At 35.1% G+C, this 26,716-nt stretch overlaps 1 protein-coding gene across 1 annotated transcript in view; it reads right to left on the bottom strand.

The window, feature by feature from the left end:
• FUT9 (fucosyltransferase 9) overlaps positions 1-20,082 on the bottom strand; it is an 89,143-nt gene extending 69,061 nt beyond the window's left edge. Inside the window, exon 1 of the mRNA XM_029945262.1 lies at positions 20,031-20,082. Coding sequence (XP_029801122.1) covers positions 20,031-20,049 — 19 coding nt within the window. The 5' untranslated portion in view covers positions 20,050-20,082. The remainder of the gene's footprint in view (positions 1-20,030) is intronic.
• Between the last annotated feature and the right edge of the window lie 6,634 nt (positions 20,083-26,716).

Here is a 26,716-nt window from a genome sequence, read left to right as displayed (position 1 = left end):
CATATCATGCTCAAAGCTAAAAGATTAAATGATTCAATTCATTCGACTATTTGCAAGTCAAGGGTAAATGACTTTCTAATTTATTCTTTGGTGATATTTTACTCTGAAATGATTTCTTCATGATATAATGCAGCATATGGATGTGATTTTTAAATATGCCCAATGATATTCCATCAATATATTCTTCAGGCAAGTAGGAGGTAAGTGATCGGGTGTTATGCATGACTTTTTTTCATCTTAAAGGATCCTATTATTGTTATCTTAGAGAAGGCATGCTTCTGTCAATGAGTAATTGGTTTCGTCTATGCTAGATACTGAATGTATCATTGAGATATGCTGAGAAAGTCACTTGAAATCACAGAAATGGCAGTATTGGTCCTAGGAAGAAATGTTTATTTCTTCACTCTCATTTCCAAAGTACCTTTCCTTTCAACAACCAGTATACTGTCAAACAGAAAAGTAGAGTTTTATATTTGCTATGTATATCTTTACATGGTAGTTAGTGTCCCTAAACTTTTCGTATTTCCAAAGCTCATCACTTCTTTTGATGCTGAACCATGGTCTGAATTAATAGATTGGCTGGCCAACTGGTCCCTGGCCTGAAGCAATTTAAGTACTGGCATTAAGGTGCAGCCTCTGGCCATTTGCTTATTAATACCTTTCCTTGGAGCACAAAAACTGGTATTTATTCATCTCTAATCCCAGTAGGATATTGTTTGAGGCTACAATATTTTTCCAAAGACTAATAAGCAGTAACTAAAGAAATATCGCTTCTCTCCTCATAAAAATTTTCAGTGAACAAAATGTCCTTCATACGCATGAACCATCCACATGCTAACATTTGATTACATGACACACATCTGAGTTTTTGTGTAACTGTACACAAAACTGTCAGCTAGAATACTCAGACAATAGTCTCCTTTTGACATTGTTGGCAATTCATAACATGTGACATTTAGTAAAGTCATCTGACAAAGTAATTTTGCCAATAACTTGTTCTTATTTCTTTCCAAGCAACATAATTAGTTCTTAACTTTGCAACTGGCTTTACAGACTCTTCAGCAATTGCACGATTTGCGCCTTTTGAAAATGCTGTGAAATTTGAATGTGTCATGCAGGTATTTGACAAGATTCCATAATGGACAGTGCATTGGGGATTAGAGACAAATGAATTGCAGTTTTCTTACAAAATAGAATTTAGATTATTCATCAAAAATTATGTTAAAGTTTCTGGAAAGAAATTAGAAAATTCTAATAAAAGTTAAGATGTATATACCACAGGAGAGAGGTAGTAAAGTGCAATAGTTGCACACATGGATGTGGCAACCAATTTATATTAGTTATAATTCTAGTGCTGTGTAGACTTCTGTCAAGTTCTTTGGCTGTATTAACATTCAGTTGCCTTGTTTGGTAAAATGACATTAATGCTGGTACCTATCTTCTAGGGCTATTGTAATAACTATATGAAATAACATATGTATTATATTTTAGAGATATAAAATACTCTTACTATGATTGTCACATAGTTGTCAATCTAATAATTGGTGGCTATATCTGAGACCTAGAAGAGAAGTATTTAGAGAAGGACACAGGGAGTTTTGTTCAAGGACAGAAGTGTTGGCACTCTCTAAATATTTGATAAAAAATAAATGTTTTTGAATAAGGGGTTAAAATTATGGTCAAAACAAAGAATAGAATAATACATAGAAAGAAGAGAATACTATGTAATACCATTGACTTATATTTGTTCACATAAAAATATCCAAGATACTGTCATAAGTCAAAAGAGACATGTAAAACTCTATGTATAGTGGAACCCCACTGACAACAACAAAAAGTTATTAGCCAAATAGTCACATTGTTATTTTTATCTTTTGGTATTAACTGCAGTTTTGTAATGAACATATGCTAATTTTATAATCAGAAAAATATTTTATTTAAAAAATTTTAAATGTTTATTTGTTTTTGAGAAAGAGGGACAGAGTGCGACCAGGGGAGGGTCAGAAAGAGAGGGAGAAACAGAATCTGAAGCAGGCTCTGGGTTTAGAACTGTCAACACAGAGTTTGACGTGAGGCTCAAACTCATGAACTGAGCTGAAGTAGGATGCTTAACCCACTGAGTCACCAACGTGCCCCCAAAATATTTTATTTTAAAATATTTTCCTCTCTGTGTTGATAGCTCCATTTCTTTACTTCTTTCTTTCATCTCTCTCCAAAACTTATGTCTGATATAGATTAAAAAATTTTTTACTATTTTTATTTATTTTTTGAGACAGAGAGAGAGACTGAACGTGAGTCGGGGGGGGCGGTTAGAGAGAGAGGGAGACAGAATCCTAAGCAGGCTCCAAGCTCTGAGCTGTCAGCACAGAGCCTGAGGCAGGGCTCAAACCCCTGAACCATAAGATCATAACTTGAGCCAAAGTTGGACACTCAACCAACTGAGCCACCCAGGCCCCCCTGTGTCTGACATATTTTTAAAAACTTGTCAATCTCATATTTTGAGGGGCTTTTCTATTTAGGAGTCATGAAAAAAAGAATTTCTTAAACATATCTCTAAAATCATTATAAAATTACTCTTATTTAGTTTCTATTAAGATTCTACAGTAAAAATTAAGTAAAATTATGGCTATCCAACATAGAACTATAGGATCTTACAAATAATAACATCTCTTCAAAGATCAAGCAGCAAAATTTAGTTTTTACTTGAGACACTGCTGACTTTGCAAATAATTTCAATAAGGTATAACATATACAAGCGTTCAAAACTAGATAAAACAAAACAATTTCTCGTCAGTCTGTAAATTTGTACTTTAGAATCTCTTCTGTAGAGCTATAGAACTAAAAGTTAAAAGTTACTAAAAATGTGTTACATGTGAGGTACTAAGTCCGATATGGAAATTACACAGCTTAATTCTGTTTACTGTCTGAGAAGATATGGAGTAGTTTTAGCCTCATTTCATAGATGAGAATATGTAGCCTAGTGTAGTTAAATAACTTTGTCCAGGGTTTCCCGACCTGCAAGGTGTAGTGCTGAGGCCGGAACCTTACTGATCTGCTTTACTTATTTATTAACTCAATTTTAAAAGATGTTTGTATTACTAAAAAAAAGAATTGAGGGACACCTGGGTGGCTCAGTCGGTTAAGTGTACAACTTTGTCTCAGGTCATGATCTCACTGTTCGTGGGTTCAAGCCCCGCATTGGGCTCTGTGCTGACAGCTCAGAGCCTGCTTCGGATTCTGTGTCTCCCTTGCTCTCTGCCCCTCCCCCACTCATGCTCTGTTTCTCTCTGTCTCAATAATATATAAAAAAGCTTAAAAATTTTTAAAAAAGAATTGATTATACAAATGTTTGCAATGATTTCATTACTATTTTCCTTTTCAAAGTTTTACTTTATCCTTATATTCTTCTTCTAGCTGCTTTCATAGTTATTTGAGGAAAGCACCACAGAACCGAAGGTAGTGTTTTAAGCAGAGAATTAGGGTCTGAAAAGTTTCTTAAGAGTTCTACCTCTCCAGGGCTATTGTTTTGGGCAATGGCATTCAAAGTTTTTGACTGTGACTCACAACACACAATACACAAGCACACAAATGATTTGTATTGTCCACATATACACAACAATATTAAAAAAAGAAAAGTTGTCTGAACGAGACAAAATAATATGCTTTTTGCTTATTTGTCTTACATTTTTAGAATAAGAGTATAAATAAGACTTTGCTCAGGATGACTGCTTCACAAAATTTTTGAGCAAGCTTATAGGAATGGAGACATGCTTCTTACACTTTAGCAATTCTATTAAAGTATCTCAAAACATACTATAAAGTATTTTCTCATATCAAAAATAAATGCATCCAAAAAAAAAGAATGTGTCTAAATCACCAAAAATGGAACACAACAAAACGAAAAAAGTTGAAATAACATAACTAACCAACAAAAAGTGTCTACCAGAAGGCTGACGGGCCTCCAATCGTCACCCCTTCCTCTTCACTACCAGCCCAGGAATAATTTTCAACATTTTGGTGAAGATATTAAAAATATTCTCCTACCTTATCTATGTTCTATAATCTATCATCTGAACCATGGCTCTGCTGTGGAATGCACACCTACACATGAGAACCAGACTGTAACATGCAGCTGAAACTGAAGAAGGTCACGTTCTATATCAGGCAAAAGAAATGACATTAAACTTATTCTCAGAAGCCACTTATCGATGCTTGTTAAGAAAGAAACAGCAGGTTTGGTAAATTCTTGGAGACTTTATTTTTTTACTCAATTTCCCTGAATGATGTTGAATATTTAAAAAGAAACATGTTTAGCAAAGAGGGAGAGTCCCTACCTTAAATAAATTATTAGTACTCACATGAAAATATATAGCAATAGCATAAAAAACAACCAAATGAAAAAAAGACCTCTCACATTTGTTCCAACATCAAATGACGTAAATGTTAGGATGAAAAACCACAGTATACCATGGAGAACTAGGGGATTTTTTAGGGAATCAGGAGGGAAGTACAATGAACTGATATATGGAATCCTGCTTCTGCTCCATTTCATGTTGGGACTTGAACAAACCTCTAACCTCTCTGCAGCTCCTTCAGATGAGAAATCAAGTCTATAATACCATCTTCATAGGACTGTGATGACAGTTGAAAATAATTCTTGCAATTTACTGACATGTTTTAGGCAATTGGTAAATTTAAGATTCCCAATTTCCCTTCATATATTAGAGAAATGATTTGCTTGTCTGGAACAGGTGAGAAACTTCCCATGTAATAGGGTGGAGGAGAAAGAGAAACATTGGAGAAACATTGGAGAAACGTTTGGTTTCTGTAGTATCTGCGAAGTAATGGGAACCCTTTTCTCAATCTTGATTTCTTTGGGGGATTTGCAGGAGTGGCTCCCAGAGGAGCCAGGGAATGAATGTGTGAAAACTGAGAGTCCCTGGGTCTCCTAAGGTTACTAAAGAACCACATTCTTCCTCAAAAGGTCAACAAGCAGTAGAATGAGAAATAAGCGGTCTTGATAGAGCTTTCTCCTTGGGGAATTTGAAACAAATGCCTGATTCCTCCTTCCTAATAAAGAATTGGGATTAAGCTCATCAATGATCTGAAACAAAAGGATGTGTGTGTGTGTGTGTGTGTGTGTGTGTGTGTGTGTTTTGGAGAGTATGGCATCACCTCACTTGTGCCCTGTACAACCTTGTTGGTTATTGCTAACAACCACTTAAAATGTAAGAATAGGAAAGAAGAAAAGAAAACAAGACATTGAAATGAGCAAAATCAAGCCATCCTTCCAACTGTTGTTTGTAATATGCTGGGTGGCTGAACTTCTGGAAATAGTCATGATATGCCCTATTTTTGATGTGTTTTATTTTGTTCACTTTTCTTCACACAGGTGGTTGGCATGTCATTAAGGCAACATAAAATTTAAGCTAAAAAAGGAGCAAAGTATAGCAGTTTTTAGTGATATTTTTATAATAAAAGGGAAAATTGGAATTTACTAAAAAAAATTGAACAGTAGCAGCTCATACTTATTAAGGGCTCTATGTAATCTAGGAAAGCCTTGCACTAACTAACATCATCACATCATCTCATTTAGTTTTTAAATCAGCCAATGAGGCTGGTGCATTATTCACTCAATTTACAAGCAGAAATATATTAATTCCTTGAAAAGGGTTGGGGAAAAAAGGTTAAACTTCGAAGAACCTCTAAAAATTTTCCAGAAATGGCTGTAGAGTAGCAAAGCAACAACGTTACATTGTCATGAGGGGAAAAATAGAAAGTTCCGAGAGTTTCCTTTGACTCTACCTAAGAGAGTTTTAGAATGAGTCAGAAGGCTCATGAACAACAGTTCTATCCTTACGCTACATGTGAAAACATGCATAAGGAGTTCAGTTAAAATCATGTTGAAGAAAAAAAAATTTTAATACATTATCCTTACAGAAAAAAAATGATTTCTGTATGCTTTGGAAAAGAATATGCAAAGCCAGGTTTTATATTAATGATTGTAGCAACAATTAAAGTGTCTGAAAGTTTCACTTAGACCCATTTGGAACTAGGAAATTTTCATATCTGCATTTTTGAGAGGAATTTTCACAAAAGGATAGAGGTCTATTAAGTTTTCTCAAGCAGTCCATGGAGACTCAGAAATACGGAGCCATTCAAGGTGGGTGATAGGGAGGACATGTAAGTGGTGGCGCGTGCTGCACATTTCTATGGGGACATTCACACCAGGTGTTACTTTCTTTCAACCTTCTTTCATACAAGTGCTGTAACTACAAGGATACAAATTAAGGCTCTTGCAATGTTTTTATAAAATTATCCAACAAAAATTTTTCTCCTAGCAGAGAAAATCAAATTTTAATGTTTTCACATTCTTTGTCAAATAAAATATTATTTTTCAAATATAAAGATCAGAAGCTGGCCTTCCAACAAACATGAAGATTGAGATTCTCCACCTCTCCCACCCTGCAGTATGGTGGTATTGAGGAGGTCCTGGTTTCTTTCCCCAAATGATTCTGATTATTAAAGTACTTGACTCCAGGTAAAACTAAGCTCTAACAGTAGGAAAAAAAAATACATGACAAAGGCTTAATTATGAAAAAAGAAATATTTAAAATTATCAACTCTTGGAAATACTATTATTAATGAACTGAAAATTCACCAATAAATTATTTCTGAAAACATTTTACTATGTAATATCTATATGTGCCTAATTCAGAAAGTTATGTAAGTATTATAAAGTATATTGTTATTATTAAAATTTAAATAATTCAGGAATATACAGAGTAAACATTAATACCCAATCTAATTTTTTCACTCTTTCAACCCTCCCTCCTCTAAGAGATAACCACTTTCATCTCGGTTTGGCATACATTCTTCTAGAATTTTTTCATTAAAATATATATATGTATCCAGACATATTTATATTTGCATTCATACATACATATAGTTTTTTTGGTAATTGAGCTCATTATACTTTTTTTTTTTCTAAGATTTGCCTTTTATCTTGAGTAGTTTTGATACTCTATTCTGTCTTTATATATTTACCACATTATTTTCAATGGTTTCTTAGTTTTGATTGGTAAGCATATAACATTATATATTTTAGTTTTATTCTAAATCTATTGATTGACAATAGTTATATGAAACATTTAAAATTATACCAATAAAAATGTATCTCATAAAAGCATAAAAATTGGATGCTTCCTTATTATTTAGTAAGGTCAGGCTTCACTTCCTTTATCTGTGGACTGCTTAATTTCTTCTTTTGTGAAATTACTATTCATACTTCATTTGCCACTTTTATTGTGTTGTTTCCTCTTGTAATTTAATTAACATCAATTAATTTGTAGACACTCTTTACAGTTCACAAAATCAGGTCCTTGTCTAATATAATTTTTACAAAAATATCATCTCCAAATTTTTTAAATTAAAGAAGCTTTGTTTATAGTGTCTGTTTTTATTCTAAAGCTTTTGATAATTATGTAGTTGAGCCTACTACTTTTTAAATCTATTGATTTTAAATTTGTCTTAAGAAGTCTTTTACATTTACTTGAAGAAAAAATAGTTTCTAGTAAGGGAAACTATTACCCCTCAGGCCAAATAAATATCTGAAACTATTCATAAAAATAGTTTTATGAATTATTATTTAGGTTAATAGGCATTGACTGTTAGTTCTAAATTCTCTGTTCAATTATTTAATATTATAACAGATGATTGTTCTTTTCCATTTTAACCACCAATTTATATTTCTCATTCACTGCCTGGCCATGTTCCAATAAGAAGTTAAAGAATGCAGAGAAGGCATTGCCTCTGCCACCATGCAATTCTAATAAACACGTTTCTAATAGCAAACAACATGAATTCTGGTGCACTGGAATTATGAATGTATGTATTCAGAGACCGCGCTCAATCTCCTAGTTGGAAACAGAGGCTCTATGATTTGAAATGCATTGAAGCCTAACCCACCACATGTAATTGATAATTTTCAAGATGTCTTGAATCTACAGAATAGCAGAAGGGTGGTATACATATAAATATTTTCTGCTTAGTTGAGTGAGCACTTTCAAAACCCCAGAATTGTAAGGAAGCAAAGAATAATATTCAAAGTTTGCGGAACAGTTTTAATCTGTACCTGGGGAAGAGACATGAAAGGGGCTTAAGCAGGGTTTGGAGTAGAAGGGGACAGTCTCCCAGGATAACAGCATGGAGCAGGAGGGAAAATGAGCTCAGATCAGCCTTTGTCCTAAAAATCTTACATATATATATATTCCTGAGAGGTAGCACCATCTCTGTATGTTTTTTCTTCCTTCCCCCCTCCCTCCCTCCCTTCCTTCCTTCATCTCCTTTCTTTCTTTCTCTCTCTCACCCTTTCTCTCTCTTCCCTTCCCTTCAATCCCCTAAAGCACTTAGTAGAGAACTCAGCAGTGAGATTACAAAGAGAAGTATGAATTAATGCTATGAGAAACAAATAAACCTCAAATAGTAGAAACCAACTCTAAACTATGGTTAGAAGAATTAAGAGGGGCCTTTAAAGGGGGCTGGGCAGTGATGGAACACAATTCAAGTAATGACCAAGGAACATTTTAGTAAAGGAAACTGATTGAATGCAACTGTGACCCTTTGCACTTTCACAAGGCTCTGAGGATGGGGGTGAATGTTCAGAAAACATCATTTCCAGCTCTGCTCCCTCTTAAATATGTACCTTTGGCCTAATTATTTCATCTTTCTCAGCTGCAGCTCCCTCAAATAAATATTTGAAAAAATATTAACTCTCTGGTAGGTGATTATAAAAAAATTGAGCTCACATTATATTAAGGGTCAACACAGTGTCTTGTGTTGCCAAAATAAAAAATTCTAAGTTATTGTTATTAAAACACTTATAAGTACTTTTGTCTATCATTATCACACTTCAATTTGTCATCCTTACAAAGAAGTTAAGATAGAGAAAGAATCACACTCTTCCTAAATGAATCAAACTAGATAAATTGCCTAATATCCTTACAACAAAGACACTGGGCTTTTGACATTTGGGTCTCATGGGTCTTTTGGTTACACAATTCTGAGGAAATGTCAATGCAGAGAATGGTGAGAAATAAACACAAATAAGAAGATACAATATTTAAGTATTCCTCCTGGGTAGAGACAGTGTGTTAGGTGCTTCCAATACATAATTTTGTTACCTCATCATAACCATCCTGTGTAATAGAATGCATATTGACAGATAAAGAAAGTAGACACATAGGACTTAATTACTCACATAAGGTCACAGCAGCCAAGAAACACAAATTTCTTGCTGTTCTGTCTGATCCTAGAATATAAGCTCTTCGTGAGGTCAAACTGGGGTGAGTCATCTACTAATGGTGCAGAAATGGGTTGTAGAACAGTGACAAAATGGAAGACACAGGCATCATGTGCAATGAGTTAACCTGTACCTAATCTACTAAGATACTGAGAGAGAGAGAGAGAGAGAGAGAGAGAATAATAGATCTTAATAGATCTTAGATCTTTCTGGAGGTTTGGCCCAAGGAAGAGAGGAGATCTAGTTTTGCACCAGAGAACAGAAAGGGTGGCAGAAAAAACAAGAGAAGCCAATATTTCAGTCTGAACATCATTAAAAATGAACAGAAAGAAGTGCCCATAATTGTTAACAACAGAGGAGAAGGAAATTTAGGAGGATGAGAGCCAAAATAGGATTTTGGAACTGGCAAAGACAACCTCTGGAAGGAAATGGAAGCCATTCCACCCTGAAATACTAGCAAGAGCACAATTTATATTAAAGAGCAGAGAAAAATGTTGCAGAAACCCAGCCAAACCGAACCAAAACAAAAAAGCCCAAAAACCTAAAAACAAGGATCAGATACTATAGGTAAGTATAAATTTAGAGAAAATCATCTCTTTGACCTAAAAAGCTTAATAAAAGGTAACACTTATACTCCCACCAAAATGTAAAATTTTATGATTTCTTGTTAGTGAAATATGAAGTCAATTTTCTTCCACAATATTGTTAGCTCACATAACTTCCATCTGTTTTCAGTATTTTCAACGGATGCTGCCTTTCCACATGTATTTTACCGTTTGATTCTGGCATAGTACTTGTCAATGCGAAGACTGGATTAAAAGCAAACTTGTAGTTATTTCCTGGTCTTCCTTACAGGCAACATTTGTTGGCATCCTTCATAATTTTCCTATGAAAGTTTTTTGTTATGTGGTTGTTTCACACATAGCTTGAGAATAAAATGCTTCTGCACTTCTAGAAAATGGCTGATTTTCTGCCGCTGTGGTAGCAGCTGACTATCAGGACTGGTTTTAAACTTGCTTACCCCATTACTGACAGTTCTAAAAATCACCTGAACTGATTGTACACAAAATTGATCAATTAATGGCTACATAACTTGGTGAACACACATTTACAAATCAACCAATTAGTAATAGTCCTAAATTTTGAAAGTCAGTGGATCAGAAAAAGACTCACTGAAGAACACACTTATGAAAGTCAGTTTAATCAATGACATTCTTGCTTAATAAACTCTGTTCCTACAAATAACATCAAGGCACTAATTTTTCTGGAAGTCTGCCAGTCACTGAATTCTACTTTGTCCCTACCTTGAATAATATCAGCAGGCTTCTCTACTCTGAGAACCTCTGCCTGACCAGTACAGTTCTTCTTTCCTTAAGTTAACAATAGATTGAGCATTATGGTTTTTCATTTAAGATATTAAAGGCTGTTTTTCATCCTCCAGGCATCTGAATACTCTGGAAGTTAAAAATTTGTGCCACAAATTTGGGAAGGCTATAGGGTAGCATGTCCTTAGCTTTGATAGTTTAATTTCTAGAAATTTTCCAATAATCTTTGTTATGTATTTCTGCATTTAATGCTTTCAACAATCCTACAATGAAAATCCTATTTTTATTTTATTTTGCATTTGATGAAAACAAGGTTTAGAAAGTTTAAAATCTTTTTACACAGCCACAAACCTAGTATATAACCTGAATATCTAGAGACTAACCCTTCAGCTGACCTTCTACTTCCTCTGCAAGGGAAAATGATCCAATAAAGACAAAAATATTTGTTAAATATTTATACTGAAGTGTTATTTGTCTACACGAATGATCAAATATCAAAGACAAGAAAAGGGTTAAGTAAGTAGTCACTATAAGGATATCTATAAAACAATATGTATGTTAAAGGGTTTAGGATTTGAGATAGAGCCCAAAATCAAAACACAAAATTATAAGATATAAAATTATGTGTACATGTGAGTTGGGAAAAAAAGGAAATATGAACAAATAACTATGGGGTGATGACTGAATTCTGGCTAAAACACATTTTTACTGAGTTTTTAAAATATTGTTTTAATATTTATCTAATGGCAAAAGTAATCTAGATATAAATTGTGGTCTCTAGACTGAAAGTTCTTAGCCAATCATCCCATATTCTACGGATATTCCAATGTCCCAAAATATTTCTGAGAATTCCAAGGGTCTCATGAACTCCTGATTATTTAGTGCTCTCAGTTTCTACCCTGGAAATTCAAAAGTTCTACCCACGTCTTATCTACCATAAATGTTCCCTTCCCTCTACTTTGACCTAGATGTGAACTCGGTCTCTTAGTTTCCCCCTGACACTTCACAGAGGCATAGTTAGCAGGCATTTCTGAAGCTTCAGATGAAGAAGTGTTAACTAGAACAGAGTATACAAGTTAATAGCCATTATTATAGATACAGTCTACCACTGGCATTGATTTGATCCTACCTATCAAACTAAAAGTAAATGGACTTTTTGGGAGTAACTGAATAAAGCAATAAGTTCTCCTGGACATGAAGGGACAAGTACCGTGTCCTCAATTTTCTCCAAATTATTATTATTATTATTATTATTAATTATTATCCAAGTTCCATGGAATTCTTTATCAACTTGTATGTGTCTCAATTCCTTTAAACATGCTTTCCACATTTGAATAAAACATTATCCATGGTATGGTAGATATCAGGGAGCCATACCGAAAAACAGGTTGTCTGTCTTTCCATCCATCCATCTTCCTCCATCCATGGATGTATTTATCTACACTCTACCTATAACATCTCCCTGGGAGGAGACAGTATCTGAGACATGTAGAATTGTACAGGAGTCTGCATATAGAATGGTCAACACAAACACCAGACCTGTGGAGCCAATCACACGTATGGTTCCACTCATGCTATCCCAATTACTCCTGAAATTACCTGCTATCGTAAGCCTACTTTCCTTAACTGAAAAATGTGCTCAATAGTATTTCATTTAGAAATTCAATACTGCAAATATTTTTAAGTACTCATTACTCACTAAGCAGTACAGTAGGAAGGCTTACTACAAAAGAGAGGACGTATAAAAAAATAATTTTTCTGAATAACTTCTTGAACAACAACAACAATAAAAGCAAAAATGCAATAGGCTTTTACGATGGTGGGAGAGGTTTAGATTAGAAAAAAGAAAATAGTGAAAGCTATAAGCCTTCAAATATTTTCAATGTTTATTTGTGTATTGTAACAGAGGTCAAATGGGGTTTGCACATAGTATGAACCAGACTGATTTTGCAAGTGTCTTCTGTACCTACTATACTATTATTTGAAGGTATCGGTTTTTTTCTATTGATGTATCTTTTATTGTTTCTCATCATCTCATATTCAAGAGCTTCTCAAATAGCCTAATAAAGTATTTTAAAATTACCTAATAAAGTAAGTTCTCGTAGAAGTTGGCATTGTGATTGGAAAGCAATAAGGAGAAAGCTTGATTTATTGACAAGTGAAAGTATGCTATAAATTTTCTCCATATTAAAACTGCCTATGGATTATGAGATCACTTTTAGAATAACTTCAGCTGATAGGCACAGTGATGCAAGAACTGAAGGCAATGATCGCAACGTCCAAGGGGAGGTCTGCTTTGCTCTATAAAATTAATCTATTTCTTCTGAAATACTATGTATAAATCTAAGGATGCTGTACCAAGGAAGATTGTTATCTAAGCAAAGACATGATAAATGCTTTTGTGAGGCAAAGGATAAGTTTATAATAAAAAAAATCACTTCTCCATTTATGTATTTTGTGACTTTTCTTGGTTCTCATTCATTAGCTTTCCTTAAAATGAAAGCATACTGTTGTATAGTACACATAAGTTAGTTACATGTAATCTAGATAGGATTTTGAATTTAACAGAAAATATATATTTCAAGTGAAATTTTTTGCTTTAAATATAAATAATTCTTTTGTTTTAGTGGTGTACAACTTGTTAACATTTATTTTAAATTAAGGGGAAGAGTTTGGTTATCTCTGGAAGTTAAGAAAAACAAGAATGTAACAAGAACATTTCCATCCAGTGTGGACTTCATGATGTGGTGCAAAGGTCAAGGATTAAGAGTTAATCAAAGTGTGTTCTTCATAGAAGCTCAGCACTTTACTAGCTACCTGCTTCTACGCAAGTCACTTAACCTGGCAGAGACTTCTTTTCTTCTTTGTAACTGAAAAATGTTATTTGAATTTCCTACTTTGTATGCTCCCTATAAGGCTAAAATGTCTATGTGAACAAAGAAACCTTTAAACTCTTAAAAAAGTATGAGGGGATTTTGGTCTTGTAATGTAATATTATTATTTTAGGTAAAGTACACAAGCCCTTTGCTATGCCAATTTTAAGAAGCTATTACAGTTATTTTGACCATTTGTTGATTTTTTTGTGTATCTGAACATGTATCTCATCCATGTAATAAAAACTATAGCTGGTCATAATGATTGTCAAGTTGCTGTGCCTATGTGACAAGCAAGGCGGTATTGCCACATAATATCCCATCAAATGGCCCAATTTAATTTTAATTAAATTTAATTAAAGCATTATAAATTTAAATAACCATAATATTTGATGGTTTAAGTAATAGGAATTGTTAAAATGCAAATATATGTGAAGAGCTCTTATAATTCTCAAATTTTAAGTAATGAAGAACATTTTTATGACAAATAAAGATCAGAGGTTCTTAATAACTGAATAGATAGACAAAAAATAGCATAATGTATTTATTGCTGGGGAAGAAATGATTAGATTACAAGAGAAGAATCTTTCTAAAAGCAGATTTATCATTGACCAACTATTTTTTAAACTTTTAAAATGTTTTATTTATTTTTGTGAGAGAGAGAGAGAGAAAGACAGCATGAGCAGACGAGGGTCAGAGAGAGAGGGAGACACAGAATCTGAAGACAGGCTCCAGGCTCTGAGATGTGAGCACAGAGCCTGAGGCAGGGTTCGAACCCACGAACCGTGAGATCATGACCTGAGCCGAAGTCAGATGTTCAATTGATTGAGCCACTCAGGTGCCCCAGACCAAGTTTTTTTTTAAGTTTCTTTATTTATTTTTAGAGAGACAGAGACAGGGTGAACGAGGGAGGGGCAGAGAGAGAGGGAGACAAAGAATCCCAAGCAGTTCCACACTGTCAGTGAGAGCCCAATGTGGGGCTCAAATCCATGAAACTGTGAGATAATGATCTGAGTTGAAACCAAGAGCAGGATACATAAACAACTGAGCCACTCAGGCGCCCCTATCACTGACCAAGTATTAGAAGCTTATAATTCATTTACAAAGATCTTTATAATCTATAGACATACAGCTATACCTACACATAATATAATAATTTATAGAAAAGTTGCCAAGATGTATAGAGAGATTCCTTCACCCAGTTTCTCTCATTATCAACACAATCGTAGTGCATGTGTCAAAGCTAAGAACACTGGCAAAATAATATTAATTAGGCTATAGGTTTTATTCAGATTTCACCAATATTTCCACTGATGCCTCTTTTCTGTTTCAAGATCAAACCCACATTGCATTGAGTCATAATGTTTCTTCATCTCTTTAGTTGTGTTTCTCAGTCTTTCATGATCTTGAGACTTCTCAGGAATGTGGTAAGGTATTTTGTAATACATGCCTCGATTTGACTTTGTCTCATATTTTTCTCAAGACTACAATAGAGCTCTGGGTTTGGGGAAAGAATATCACAGAAATGAAGAGTACTCATCATATTACACCAGGGTACATGGGGTCAACACAACTTATTTTGGAGATGTTATCCTTGATCACTAGACCAAGGTGGTATCTGCCACATTTTTCCATGGAAAAATTAACTTTTCCCACATTTTCATGCTCTCCAAGGCATGAAGTCTAGCTTCATGGGAAGGGAAAGAAGAGTTAAGCTTCACCTTCTTGGAGGTGGGTGAGGGATATATTATTTGGAATTTTTCTCTAAGGAAGATTCTTTCCTTCTCTGTCATTTATCTTTCTATTCAATCATTTATTTGCATCAGTGTGAATTCATTAATATTTATTTTGTTCATTAGGTTTTAGGTTAATATAATCATTCTATTGCTCAAAGTGTTTCAGCTTTGATCACTAGGAACTCTTCCTGGTTAGCTCCTGTGTCCTTTTGACATGCCACAATAACTTTTTTTTTGCCACTTTTTCACACGTTAGGACTAGAAGATACTTCAGTCTTGTATTCTTCCTGCCGTATCTCTCAAATCAGCCATTTTCTTTTGGGCCTCAGTTCCTGTTTTTATTGGGGAATGGTATTGAGTAACTAAAATCTGGGCATGAGGTATGCTCATTGCTACTATGGTGTTACTACTTCTAAAACTATTTGGTAGGTAGAGCTAATAAATATTAAGTATGTATAACCATGTATGCACATATATCCATGTTTACTTTTATATCTATCTGCAGGTATAGTAAATGAAAATGAGTTCATATTGTTGTATCTGTCTCTAACCTAGCACTCTAAAGTTAATTGTAGCTAATTCCCTAATTGTAGCTAAGTCCCTTCTATTTGTAACTTCTTTCACCAACAATGAGAAACCTAGCTTCCATCATCAGCAATTTATTTATTTATGTGTTCCAACTTAATATGCATGCAAAGTAGTTACATAATTACTAACCTGTGCTCCTCTGGGGGGGGGGATAATTACCAAATAGGATATAATGTCTATATGCAGTTATTTTCTCTTTAGCATTATACATTCTAATCTTTGTCCTGTCAAGACTGTTTCCCAAAGTTACTGAGGTTAGATCCTTTCTCCCCATGGAAAAAGAGGTTATGTCTTATATTTGTAATTTGGTTAGATTCATTTGTCGCCATCTGCACCCCATCGTGGGATATTTCAATATACTATTTACTTTATTTTAAATTTACATACTGTATAGCTTACTCTGTGTTGTACAGCCCTATAGGTTTTTAGAAATCCACAGTCCTCATCCAGAATTGCAGTACCATACAGAACAGTTCTATCACCCTTAAAATTTCCTCAAACTATCACTTTATAGTCAACTCTCCCATATATGTAAACCCTGGCAACCACTGATCTGTTTCCTTATTCTACATTTTCCTTTTTCTAGTATTTCAGACACTTGGAATCATACAATATTCAGTCATTTGGGTCTGTCTTCTTTCACTTAACAAAATACATTTAACATTCATATTGCATAAATCAACATTTCTTTAAAAAATTATTTCTTTTGTATAGTTCAGTTGTATTTCATTGCATGGATATACTATAATTCGTTCATCTGTTTACCAACTGAAGAACATTTTGGTTATGTCTTAGCAGTAACAGATAAAATTGCTCTAAATATTTACATATAGAATTTTGTGTAAAATAAGTTTTCAATTCACTTGGGTAAATCCCTAGGAATGGGTGTGCTGAATCATATGGTTAAGGGTATATCTGACTTTACAAAAAACTGGCACACAATTTTCCAAAGTGTTGGTACTATTTTGAATTTTGATCAGCAATGAACTAGAATTCCTGTAGCTCTGCATGCTTATCAGCATTTAGTACTCTCAGATTTTTGTTTTTAAGTAGTTTATTGTCAAATTAATTTCCATACAACACCCAGTGCTCTTCCCCCTCCTCCATCACCACCACCTCTTTTCCCCCCTCCCCCTTCCCCTTCAACCCTCAGTTCGTTTTCAGTATTCAATAGTCTCTCAAGTTTTGCGTCTCTCTCTCTCCCCAACTCTCCTTCCCTCTTCCCCTCCTCATGGTCCTCCATTAGGTTTCTCCTGTTCTCCTGTTAGACCTATGAGTGCAAACATATGGTTTCTGTCCTTCTCTGCCTGACTTATTTCGCTTAGCATGACACCCTCAAGGTCCATCCACTTTCCTACAAATGGCCATATGTCATTCCCTCTCATTGCCATGTAGTACTCCATTGTGTATATATACCACATCTTCTTGATCCACTCATCAGGTGATGGACATTTAGGCTTTTTCCATGTTTTGACTATTGTTGACATTGCTGCTATGAACATTGGGGTACATGTGCTCCTATGCATCAGCACTTCTTTATCCTTTGGGTAAATCCCTAGCAGGGCTATTGCTGGGTCATAGGGGAGTTCTATGGATAGTTTTCTGAGGAACCTCCACACTGGTTTCCAGAGCGGCTGCACCAGTTTACATTCCCACCAACAGTGTAGGAGGGTGCCCGTCTCTCCACACCCTCACCAGCCACCTCACGCCAGTCAGAGTGGCTAAAATGAACAAATCAGATTTCTAAAAAAAATTATCCATTTTTATAGGTGTCTAGTGGTATCTAATTGTGGTTTTAACTTGCATCTCCCTGATGACTAATGATATTGAACATCTTCCCATATATTTCTTGGCCATCCATAAATATTTTTGATGAAATTTATATATCTTACTCATTTTTAAACTGAGTTGTTGGTTGTCTTTTTGTTAAGTTTTAAGGTTTTTTAAAAAATAATATATGAATACAAATCCTTCACCAGATATGTGATTTAAAGGTCCAAAGCTTACATTTTCTTCCCTTTAACAATATATTTCATAAAGCCATTTATAAAAATTTTATTTTACTCTTTGCTTTTAATCATTCATTGTAATGGGAAGGGCTGTGATCAGCTAATTCCTTTAGTTACAATAGAGCATTTATACTGATGCAAATTTAAAACAAATTCCAATGTGCATTACAACCTTGAGGTTTAGACTTTGTATATTTTCTTATATATAATTTCTCATGGATCAGATGAGAGTGGTTAAAATTTCATTCTGGGTCAGAACTGTAAGATTTGACTTTTTTTCTCATGAAATATGTAAAGTTATAGACTTCATTGGTATGCTCTGAGATCAATCTACAAAATTCATTAGGTAGCAGAATTATGGCATTGTGTCTGCTTTTCTGGAAAAGAGTTGTCCATCATGCTAGCTATTAGCCACATAGGACTGTTGATTACTTGAAATGTGACTAGTGTGACTGAGGAAATGACTTTTATTTTTGGTTAATTTAAATTTAAAAACTGATACTCAATTTAGTTATTGGAATGCTTTAAGTATGTGTGGGACAACTGGGCTTTGTGAATCTAGTTTTTCAACTGCAAATTTTATGAAATCTAAATACACATCAAGTACACCCAATAAAATACAGCATCCCAAATGATATGTACTATAAGTACACCCAAGATTTCAAAGACTTAGTATGGAAATAAAAAGATGTAAAGGGTCTCAATATTTTTTACATGAATCACATGTTGATGATTGTATTTTGAATATAGACGGTTAATAAAATATATTATGAAAATCTGTTTTACTTGCTTCTTTTACTTTTCAAAAATGTGGCCACAAGAAAATTTTAAATTACATGTTTGTCTCACATTATATTTTTATTAGCTAGCACTGCTTTAGAACTGCATATTGTGTGTATTAAATTATATTTTTTGTCAAAAAGCATTCAGTTTTCTGAAATGGCATGCTAATAACCTATCCACAATCACCCCAGCCCCACAGTATAATCAGTCACACCTCATTCTCCTGCTTCTAGAGAAAGACCAATCTTAGTTCCGAGTCACGTGTGACAGATGTTGATGCTCAGCCAGGGACCCCCACAAGGATCGGGCCAGGAGATGGCGAGTAATGAGTAAGGCAGGTCTCCCAGTGTCAGCTGTTAAGGCGCAGCGTCTCCTGATGGCGTAACCATGCCATAGCTGGGGGAGCGCCTCTTACTACTGCAGACGTCTACGTCATGGCTTTTTTTCTTTCTTTCTTTCTTTTTAGTTTATTTATTTATTTTGAGAGAGAGCGAGAGAGCATGCACAAATGTGAGCAAGTAGGGGTAGGAGCAGAGAGCTAGGAAAGAATCCCAGACAGGCTCTGCACCACCAGCACAGAGACCCACGTGGGGCTATATCCCATCTCTGAGATATTAGGACCTGAGCCGAAATCAAGAGTCAGACATCCAACCAGTTGAGCCACCCAGGTGCCCCATGGCTCATTTTCTTGTGAGGGGAAGGGATCGGGCTGCCTCTTTTCCTTCCCACTGCTCTGAGTTAGTACTTAACTCAAAAACAGCATAGTCTCCCAGCTTTTTGTTCTCCACTTTGCTTTTCAGCAGTGCGAAATTAACAGTAAGAGGTTCCTTTACCAAGCAAAGACCAAATTTCTCCTCCTTTTTTATGTAGTTTATTAAAGAAATTGTACACACACACACACACACACACACACACACACACACAAGTGATTTAGTGGTGTAGGTATTATCTTGCCAAAACTAAAGCCATTTTTTGAAAAGATAACTAATATAGAAAGAAACTGACCTGACCTCTAAATGATATTACACACTATATTTTTAAAAAGACAATTCAATAAATTTTAATATTTTAGCATAAAATTTTGCAGGTCTAATATTTTTAAAAAATTACAGAAAACTGAAGAATTGTATAGAAATATTGGGGCTATTAAGCATAATATTTATTAAAAATAAAACTAAACCTGAAAGGCATATTATTCTACCATGATAAACAATCATATTAAGCTTAACTTTGCTACAATGTTAAATCTAAATTTATAGAATATCTCTCTACATAAGATAAATTTCTACAACTATTCTATACTTTGGATGAATTTTAGCTTATAACAATTCTGAAGTACCCTAGGTTATCTATAAGTTCTAACTGAACACATTTCTCTCACAGTCAAGACAGCATCGAAGTAAATATATACTTACCATATGGAGAACATATCATGGGAAGCACATAAGCAGTTGTTAAGCTACTCAACTGTATTATAAAATCTTGAATTATTACATTCTAAGCCTGTTGAGAAAGAAAGAAAAAAGAAGTATGTTAGTTAAATGTGCCGGGTGTAACACAACATATATAGTATATGTAGTTAAATAACCAAAAAACCACCAAAAAAAAATCATAAACCTCACAAACATAGACCTTTCTCTATATATTATTGTGCCTGTTGCTTGTAAATTTATTATTTGATTTAAGTTTTAGAAACATGCCATTGAACTGTGCAAGTCATTTGAATATACACTAAGAGAAATATTAAGAAGAATGAATGGTATATTTGAAACTTTAAGGAAATAACGTATCTTGTAACCAAATATATTTCATGGTTCTATTTTTTTATGTTTTCCACCGACAGAATAAATTATACTCAGCACAAAAATACAAAAACAAAAAATAAAACAAAAAGTTACCGAATCATCTAGGTGTCTATAATTATCTGTATGCTTAACAAACCAAAGACTAAATAATGAGATGATTTGTCCAAATGCCTTAAGTCTTCATGTTGATGTACACCAGCTGCAATGGTCTGAAGTTTTGTACTCCTCTGATCCACAAGTTCGTATGTTGAGATCTGAATGCCCCAGACTATGATATTGGGAGCTGAATACGATTAGTGTCTTTATAAAGAAGACCCAGACAGTGCCCGTGCCCTCTCCACCATGTGAGGACCTGGTGAAAACATGGACATCTACGAACGAGGAAGGCCTCACCAAACACCCAACCTTCCAACATCACAATCCTGGATTTCCTGTAACTATGAGAAATACATTTCTGTTGTTTATCAGCTACCCAGTCTATAGTACTCTGTTACAGCAGGTCAGACGAACTAAGATGCTTGCCGACATACGTGATTGGTTCTAAATGCAGACACGTGCTTTCAAATCTTATTGAATTATTTATTCTATAATGAATATTCTATTTAATACCCACTGACATCACCCCAGTTGAGAACAAATATAGTCAAGCTAGGGAATAATTTAAAGTAAAATAAAAAGGGAATTTAGTTTTCTCTTTAAGTCAATGCCTCCTCAAATTGGGTTATATGAATGTATTCCCTGTCAAAAATATCTTTTTGCTATTGAACATACTCAATAAGCTTCTCATACTTAGAAGGTACTAAGAGCGGTGGTTAGGAATTCTGTACTCAGTACATATATGCACATGTACACACACACAAATGCACACACATACATCGGTGCCATTGTATGTCTCTCAAACTCCTAATCCATTTTCCCTCAAATCTAAAATCAGTAGATTTTAAAGCGAAATTCAGTCATATATCTTTCTAGATAACACATAGTCTTTGCTTATGCTTAGTAAAAAAAATATTCTTTTTTCCTTATTTAGTATTCCCTCTGCTTATTTACACTTTAATTTTGGATTCAAACACATTAAAGATAACCAAAACATGGAATACAGATTAGGCATTTACAATGTTAACTAATTATTCTTTCTTAAAGACATGAAACGTAGTAGATGAATAGCTTGCCAGTATTTTGTAGCAGCTGTTGAAGGTTTCTTAGGTGTGTTTGATTGACATTGAACCATCACAGCAATATTTTAAAGTGGGTTTAATATCCTCATTTTACAGGGTTTGATATTTCAAACAAATCATCTATATAAGAAGCTGGAAAGTATAGCCAAGGTCAAATCCAGCCCTGACTTACAAAAATATGTACTCAAAAAAGTCTTTACTTGCGCAAGGTTTCTTGGACACTGTTTGAAATTTTTTTTAACGTTGTATTTTATTTTTTGAGAGACAGAGAGAGATAGAGCATGAAGAGGGGAGGGGTAGAGAGACAGGGAGACACGGAATCCAAAGCCGGCTCCAGGCTCTGAGCTGTCAGCACAGAGCCCGATGGAGGGATCAAACACGTGGACATGAGATTGTGACCTAAGTCAAAGTCGCACATTCAACTGACTGAGCCCCCCAGGGGCCCCTTCTGGACACTGCTTCAAAGATAATTCTGTTGGGGTGCCCGGTGGCTCAGTTGGTTAAGCATCTGACTTGGGCTCAGGTTAGGAGTCCTTGGTCTTTGAGTTCTAGCCCCACGTCTGGCTCTGTGCTGAGAGCTCAGAGCTTGGAGTCTGCTTCAGATTCTGTGTCTCCCACTCTTTCTGTCCCTCCCAAGATCGTGCGCTCTCTCTCTCTCTCTCTCTCTCTCTCTCTCTCTCTCTCTCTCTCCCCCTCCCTCTCTCTCAAAAATGAATAAAACATTAAAAAAACTAAAAGAAAAAGATAATTCTGCCTAGACATATACTTTCAATACTATTTGACTCTCAACTTGAAAAAAATAATGAAATGTTTTATAAATCAAATTTTTCTGTTGAAACAGTTTGTAACTTGTGCTTAGAACTGCTAAATGAGTGAAACCATAAACACAATTATTACATGCAACATATATAATATGTTACTTAAAAATCTTGACATAAAGAATCAACATATTTAATAAGTTAAAAATATAGAGAAGGCACATTCATACTTATCTCAACTAGTTCCAGACTATAGCATATGGGCAAATTTTTTACATGATTTTTCTCTTAACATCAAATGTGATTCTTGCTTCGTTTTTACCATCCAAATCTTATTTGATGTTTACAAAATGAGTTTTGCAGCAAAGTCAGAAAATCAAACATTTAGAATTCTATCTAGAAGGAGAGCAAATAATGAGAGCCAGCAAGTGACCTGGGTTCTTTTATTTACTTGGCAATTCTGGTGTGTGTGTGTGTGTGTGTGTGTGTGTGTATGCATATGTGTAGTTCCTAAATCATGGCTATGATTTAATTAGCTAAATAAATAACACTTAAATTATGGAGTTATTATTTTTGTTGATAAAGTTTTGTCTAAAGAAAGTTGTTTTTATTTTATTTAATTTTTGCATTTTATGTAGAGAAACAATTATTCTCTTCCATTCTCCACATTTCCGTCTAAACCAGTCAAATGATGATATGGCATTTTTCATTTTAGCTTTTCTATATACTTGTCATTCTTTGTAGGGCAGTCAAGGCATCTGGCTGATGTGGGGTGAAGGAGGATGGCCCCCTCACTTTCTGTCATTTAAAAGATTATTTTGACATATGGCTTATGACGAGGCAGTCTTGAGAAAGAAAAGATTTCCAAATACCTTTAGTTCTCTTTTACATATAAGGACTAGACTTTGTGGATTAGTCTGTTTTTGAAGGTCTAAAAGAGGCTTGGTAACTTAAGAATAAAACATTAAAATGATTCATTGATTTTTACTTTTCATCTTGATGTTTGTCAGCAAGCATAAATGACTATGTTTGCATACAATTTTACATATAGGAGTTAGACATCATGCGGAAATGACAATAGGAAGAAAGGCTTCTCAGTGTACAGGAGGAGTGGCACAGGAGGTGGAGAGAAAACAAAGCTCTGTGGACAGAAGAAATGTTTTCTCCTCCCAGCTTCTTGACGCCAAACCTCTAGGGGGAGTAGCTTTAGAAACTCCTAGTTGAAGGAATGCTCAGCATTTTTGCTTTTGCTTTTAGGAAGAGATTGCTGTGCTGAGTAATCTCATGTCAACATGTGGTGACCCAGCAGTGTCACAAGGGTCCTACGGCTGGAACAGGCCCAGTTGACAACCTAAATCTCCCTGGGTTATTTGTGGCATGGATAATGAGTTAAGAACAAAATGGGCTTGCTGGGAGTAAAATGACTCAGCCACAGAGGTTTGTGGGGTTTTCTGCTTTAACCAAGTGTCAGAAGAGAGAAGTAGGAATGCATGTAACAGCAGAGACTGATGGACTCGAATGCCAAGATCTGGGCAGACTGAATAAACAGGGCTGTTTGGCACGGAGCTGAGAAGTAGCCGACAGCGAGAGATGTCAGCAGCAGAGTGGCCCACAGCAATGGGTCCGAATTGTCACGCTGAGTAGAGGCTGTCACAGAAGGGAAGCTTCATAAAAGAGATGATATCTGAGCGATGGTAAGGACTCAGCCCCGTCTTCAGAACTGAGTACTATAAGGAGAGGGGATAATAGGCACAAAAGGCCAGGAAAGGAACAAGCACAGCATGTGCAAAGAGGAAAAAAAATCCCAGGGTGCCTGGGTGTAGTCATCCAAAGCACAGTAGTGTGGGGCGGGAGTGGGTGTTGGTGCGAGAATAAGGGTTGATAGGCAGGTAGCAGCCAGGCGATTCTGAGTCTCATTGGCCATTGTAAGGAGTCCAGTCTTTAATTTGTGGTACAGGGGAGATAGGAAAGTTTTGACCAAGGGACTAGCATGATCTGATTAAAATTTTAAAACATCATTTCAGGTGTTCTGTAAACCAATTAGTAGAGAGGCAAGCCCAGAAGCAGCAGCCACTCTAAAGGTAACTGTAGCCATTGAGTTGAGAGATGACATGGGTTATAAATTTAGTGGCAATGATAATGGAAAGAAGTGTTTGGATTTGGGATATATTAGAATTAAGTATAAATCCTATCCATTAATTTCACCATTTCACAAGCACAAATGCATTTTTAAGTCATCACTATAGGGTAAGCTATTTTTGGAATTGTTATTTTGCAAAGGATCATAATATCTATAGTTCCATAGATATTATGAATGATACTTCAGTCAATTTAGGTAAAATTTACCAAAAGGCAAATATATGAAGACATCTATTCTACATAGTGAAAAAATATATTGTTGAACCAATTGATTAAAGATAGTATAAATTATTAAGAAAATTGCTAACATTTAAGAAAGGAAATTGCTATATTGTTCTTATAAATGAAAGAAAGGGGAATAGACAAATGGAGCATTACTTTTCTTAGAAAGAAGAAAACTCTCAAGGACTCTGAATGATTTTGTTAGAAACATCTCAGATATATTCCAAATTGAATTTCATTAATAAGAGTAAGTTCCTTAATTCAATTCAACAAATGTGATTAAAGGACATTGAATTTTGAACAAATAAAGACAATCCCTTCATGCAGTTTATAGTAATAAGTAAGATTTGCTGCCAGAAGAGGTCACTGAGCCAATTCCTGTGGCTATCCTTTAAGTGGAATTTTATGACTTCAAAATTACTAGTCTGTGTCCTTAAGCTTTTTTTTAATTCAACATAGATTTTTAAAAAATGTGTTCTGCATAAAAGCTGCTAGATGCTATGGCTAAAAGCATGGCCAAAATACTCTCCTGTCCTTGAAGAACTCATAGTCAAGAGGAGGAAGGAAAGACAAATGAAGACATTTGTACTAAATGTCTGGCTAGGGGCACAAATGTAGCAGCATTCAATTTTACTGGGTTGAAGCTTGATAGAAAATAGGCTGTGCAAAGTGCATGTTGAATGATGACAAGGCTGTGCTGTATGAACACAGATAAGGAATACAAAGACAATATAGTTTGGGATGAAGAAGTAATCTGGCTTCAGCAGAGCAGAGAGATAGGCAGTGTGATGAGGCACACGCAAGACAGCAGAAGTAAGAAGGGCTAGGCCATGGAAGGACTCCTGCTTGAACCTCATTAACACTAATAATATTACCATGTTGTTATAAAAAAAGTGCTCACTGTGTACCAGGTATGGTTTTAACAGTTTTATACACATTATCTATCAACAAGCCTGTGAGATATTATTCCAGTTTTAGAGAAGAGGAATATGAAGCCCAGAAAGGTTGAACAATTTGTCCAAGGTCCCCCAGCTTGTAAATGGTGCAGTCAGACTGCAATACAACCAGACCAATTCCACAGTTCCACTCTTGGCCACACAGTTCTGTCTTTTGAGATCACCATGGGAGAATTTAAGCATAAAGGATTCTTTTTTTGCATAATTTACATGGAAAAGAAGCACTTTTTACTCACAATGCAAAATGTTGGTTTGCTCTTTATATTAGGTAGAAATGGAAATAAGAATTCTGAAATTAAAAGTCCAAAGCAAGAGAAGAGGAAAGGGGAGAAGGGAAATGATGTTTCTTGAGCATTTTACCATGGGACAAATTTACTGTATAGCCAGATGTTTGAATGGTCTTCTCCTTTGTCCATATCTGTGCAATAACTAGGGAAAAAGTGGTTATGAGAGAAATGTATGCTTTGTGTTTGCTTCTACAACCCCTTGTTTATTTCCATGGTCTGAATTCTTTCACAGGTTAGGCTTTCCTCTTCTTCCCTTCCCTCTTAAGGAGTGGGCTTAGAGGATCTGCCCTGACCCTTACTCCTTCTGGGAAGATGATACACATTGTGTGAACTACACAGATCAGGATTAGGCATGAGGAAGCTAGCTAGCCCACAGTGGTGCAGACTCTTCTACTTCCTGAGCTGCCCTAGCAGGCAGGGATGAGTAGCATTTAGGACCATTACGAAACATCAGTGTCTGAAGGACCTAAAATATACTTATGCTTCGATACAGGTTAGTAATTGCTATGATAGAAGATGTATAAAATTAGGTCATAGTTTACACATATATTTTATCCATAGAATATTTTAAACTTACACTTTTTGAGGAAGGAAGAGTTGCTTTATTCTCTTAAAACCCTCCGAACCCTTCAGGGCAAATGATTGAGCTTTTCCCACCTGGGGCTTCAAGCAGTACTGCAGATCTCATTGTGCATTCTTCCTGAAATGTTTGTTTTACTCAAAGATTTGGGGAAAAGAAATTTAGTCTAAAATAAG

This window comes from Suricata suricatta, chromosome 7, assembly GCF_006229205.1.
Source record: "Suricata suricatta isolate VVHF042 chromosome 7, meerkat_22Aug2017_6uvM2_HiC, whole genome shotgun sequence".
Taxonomy (NCBI): Eukaryota; Metazoa; Chordata; class Mammalia; order Carnivora; family Herpestidae; genus Suricata; species Suricata suricatta.
This window is presented reverse-complemented; position numbering and strand designations above follow the sequence as displayed.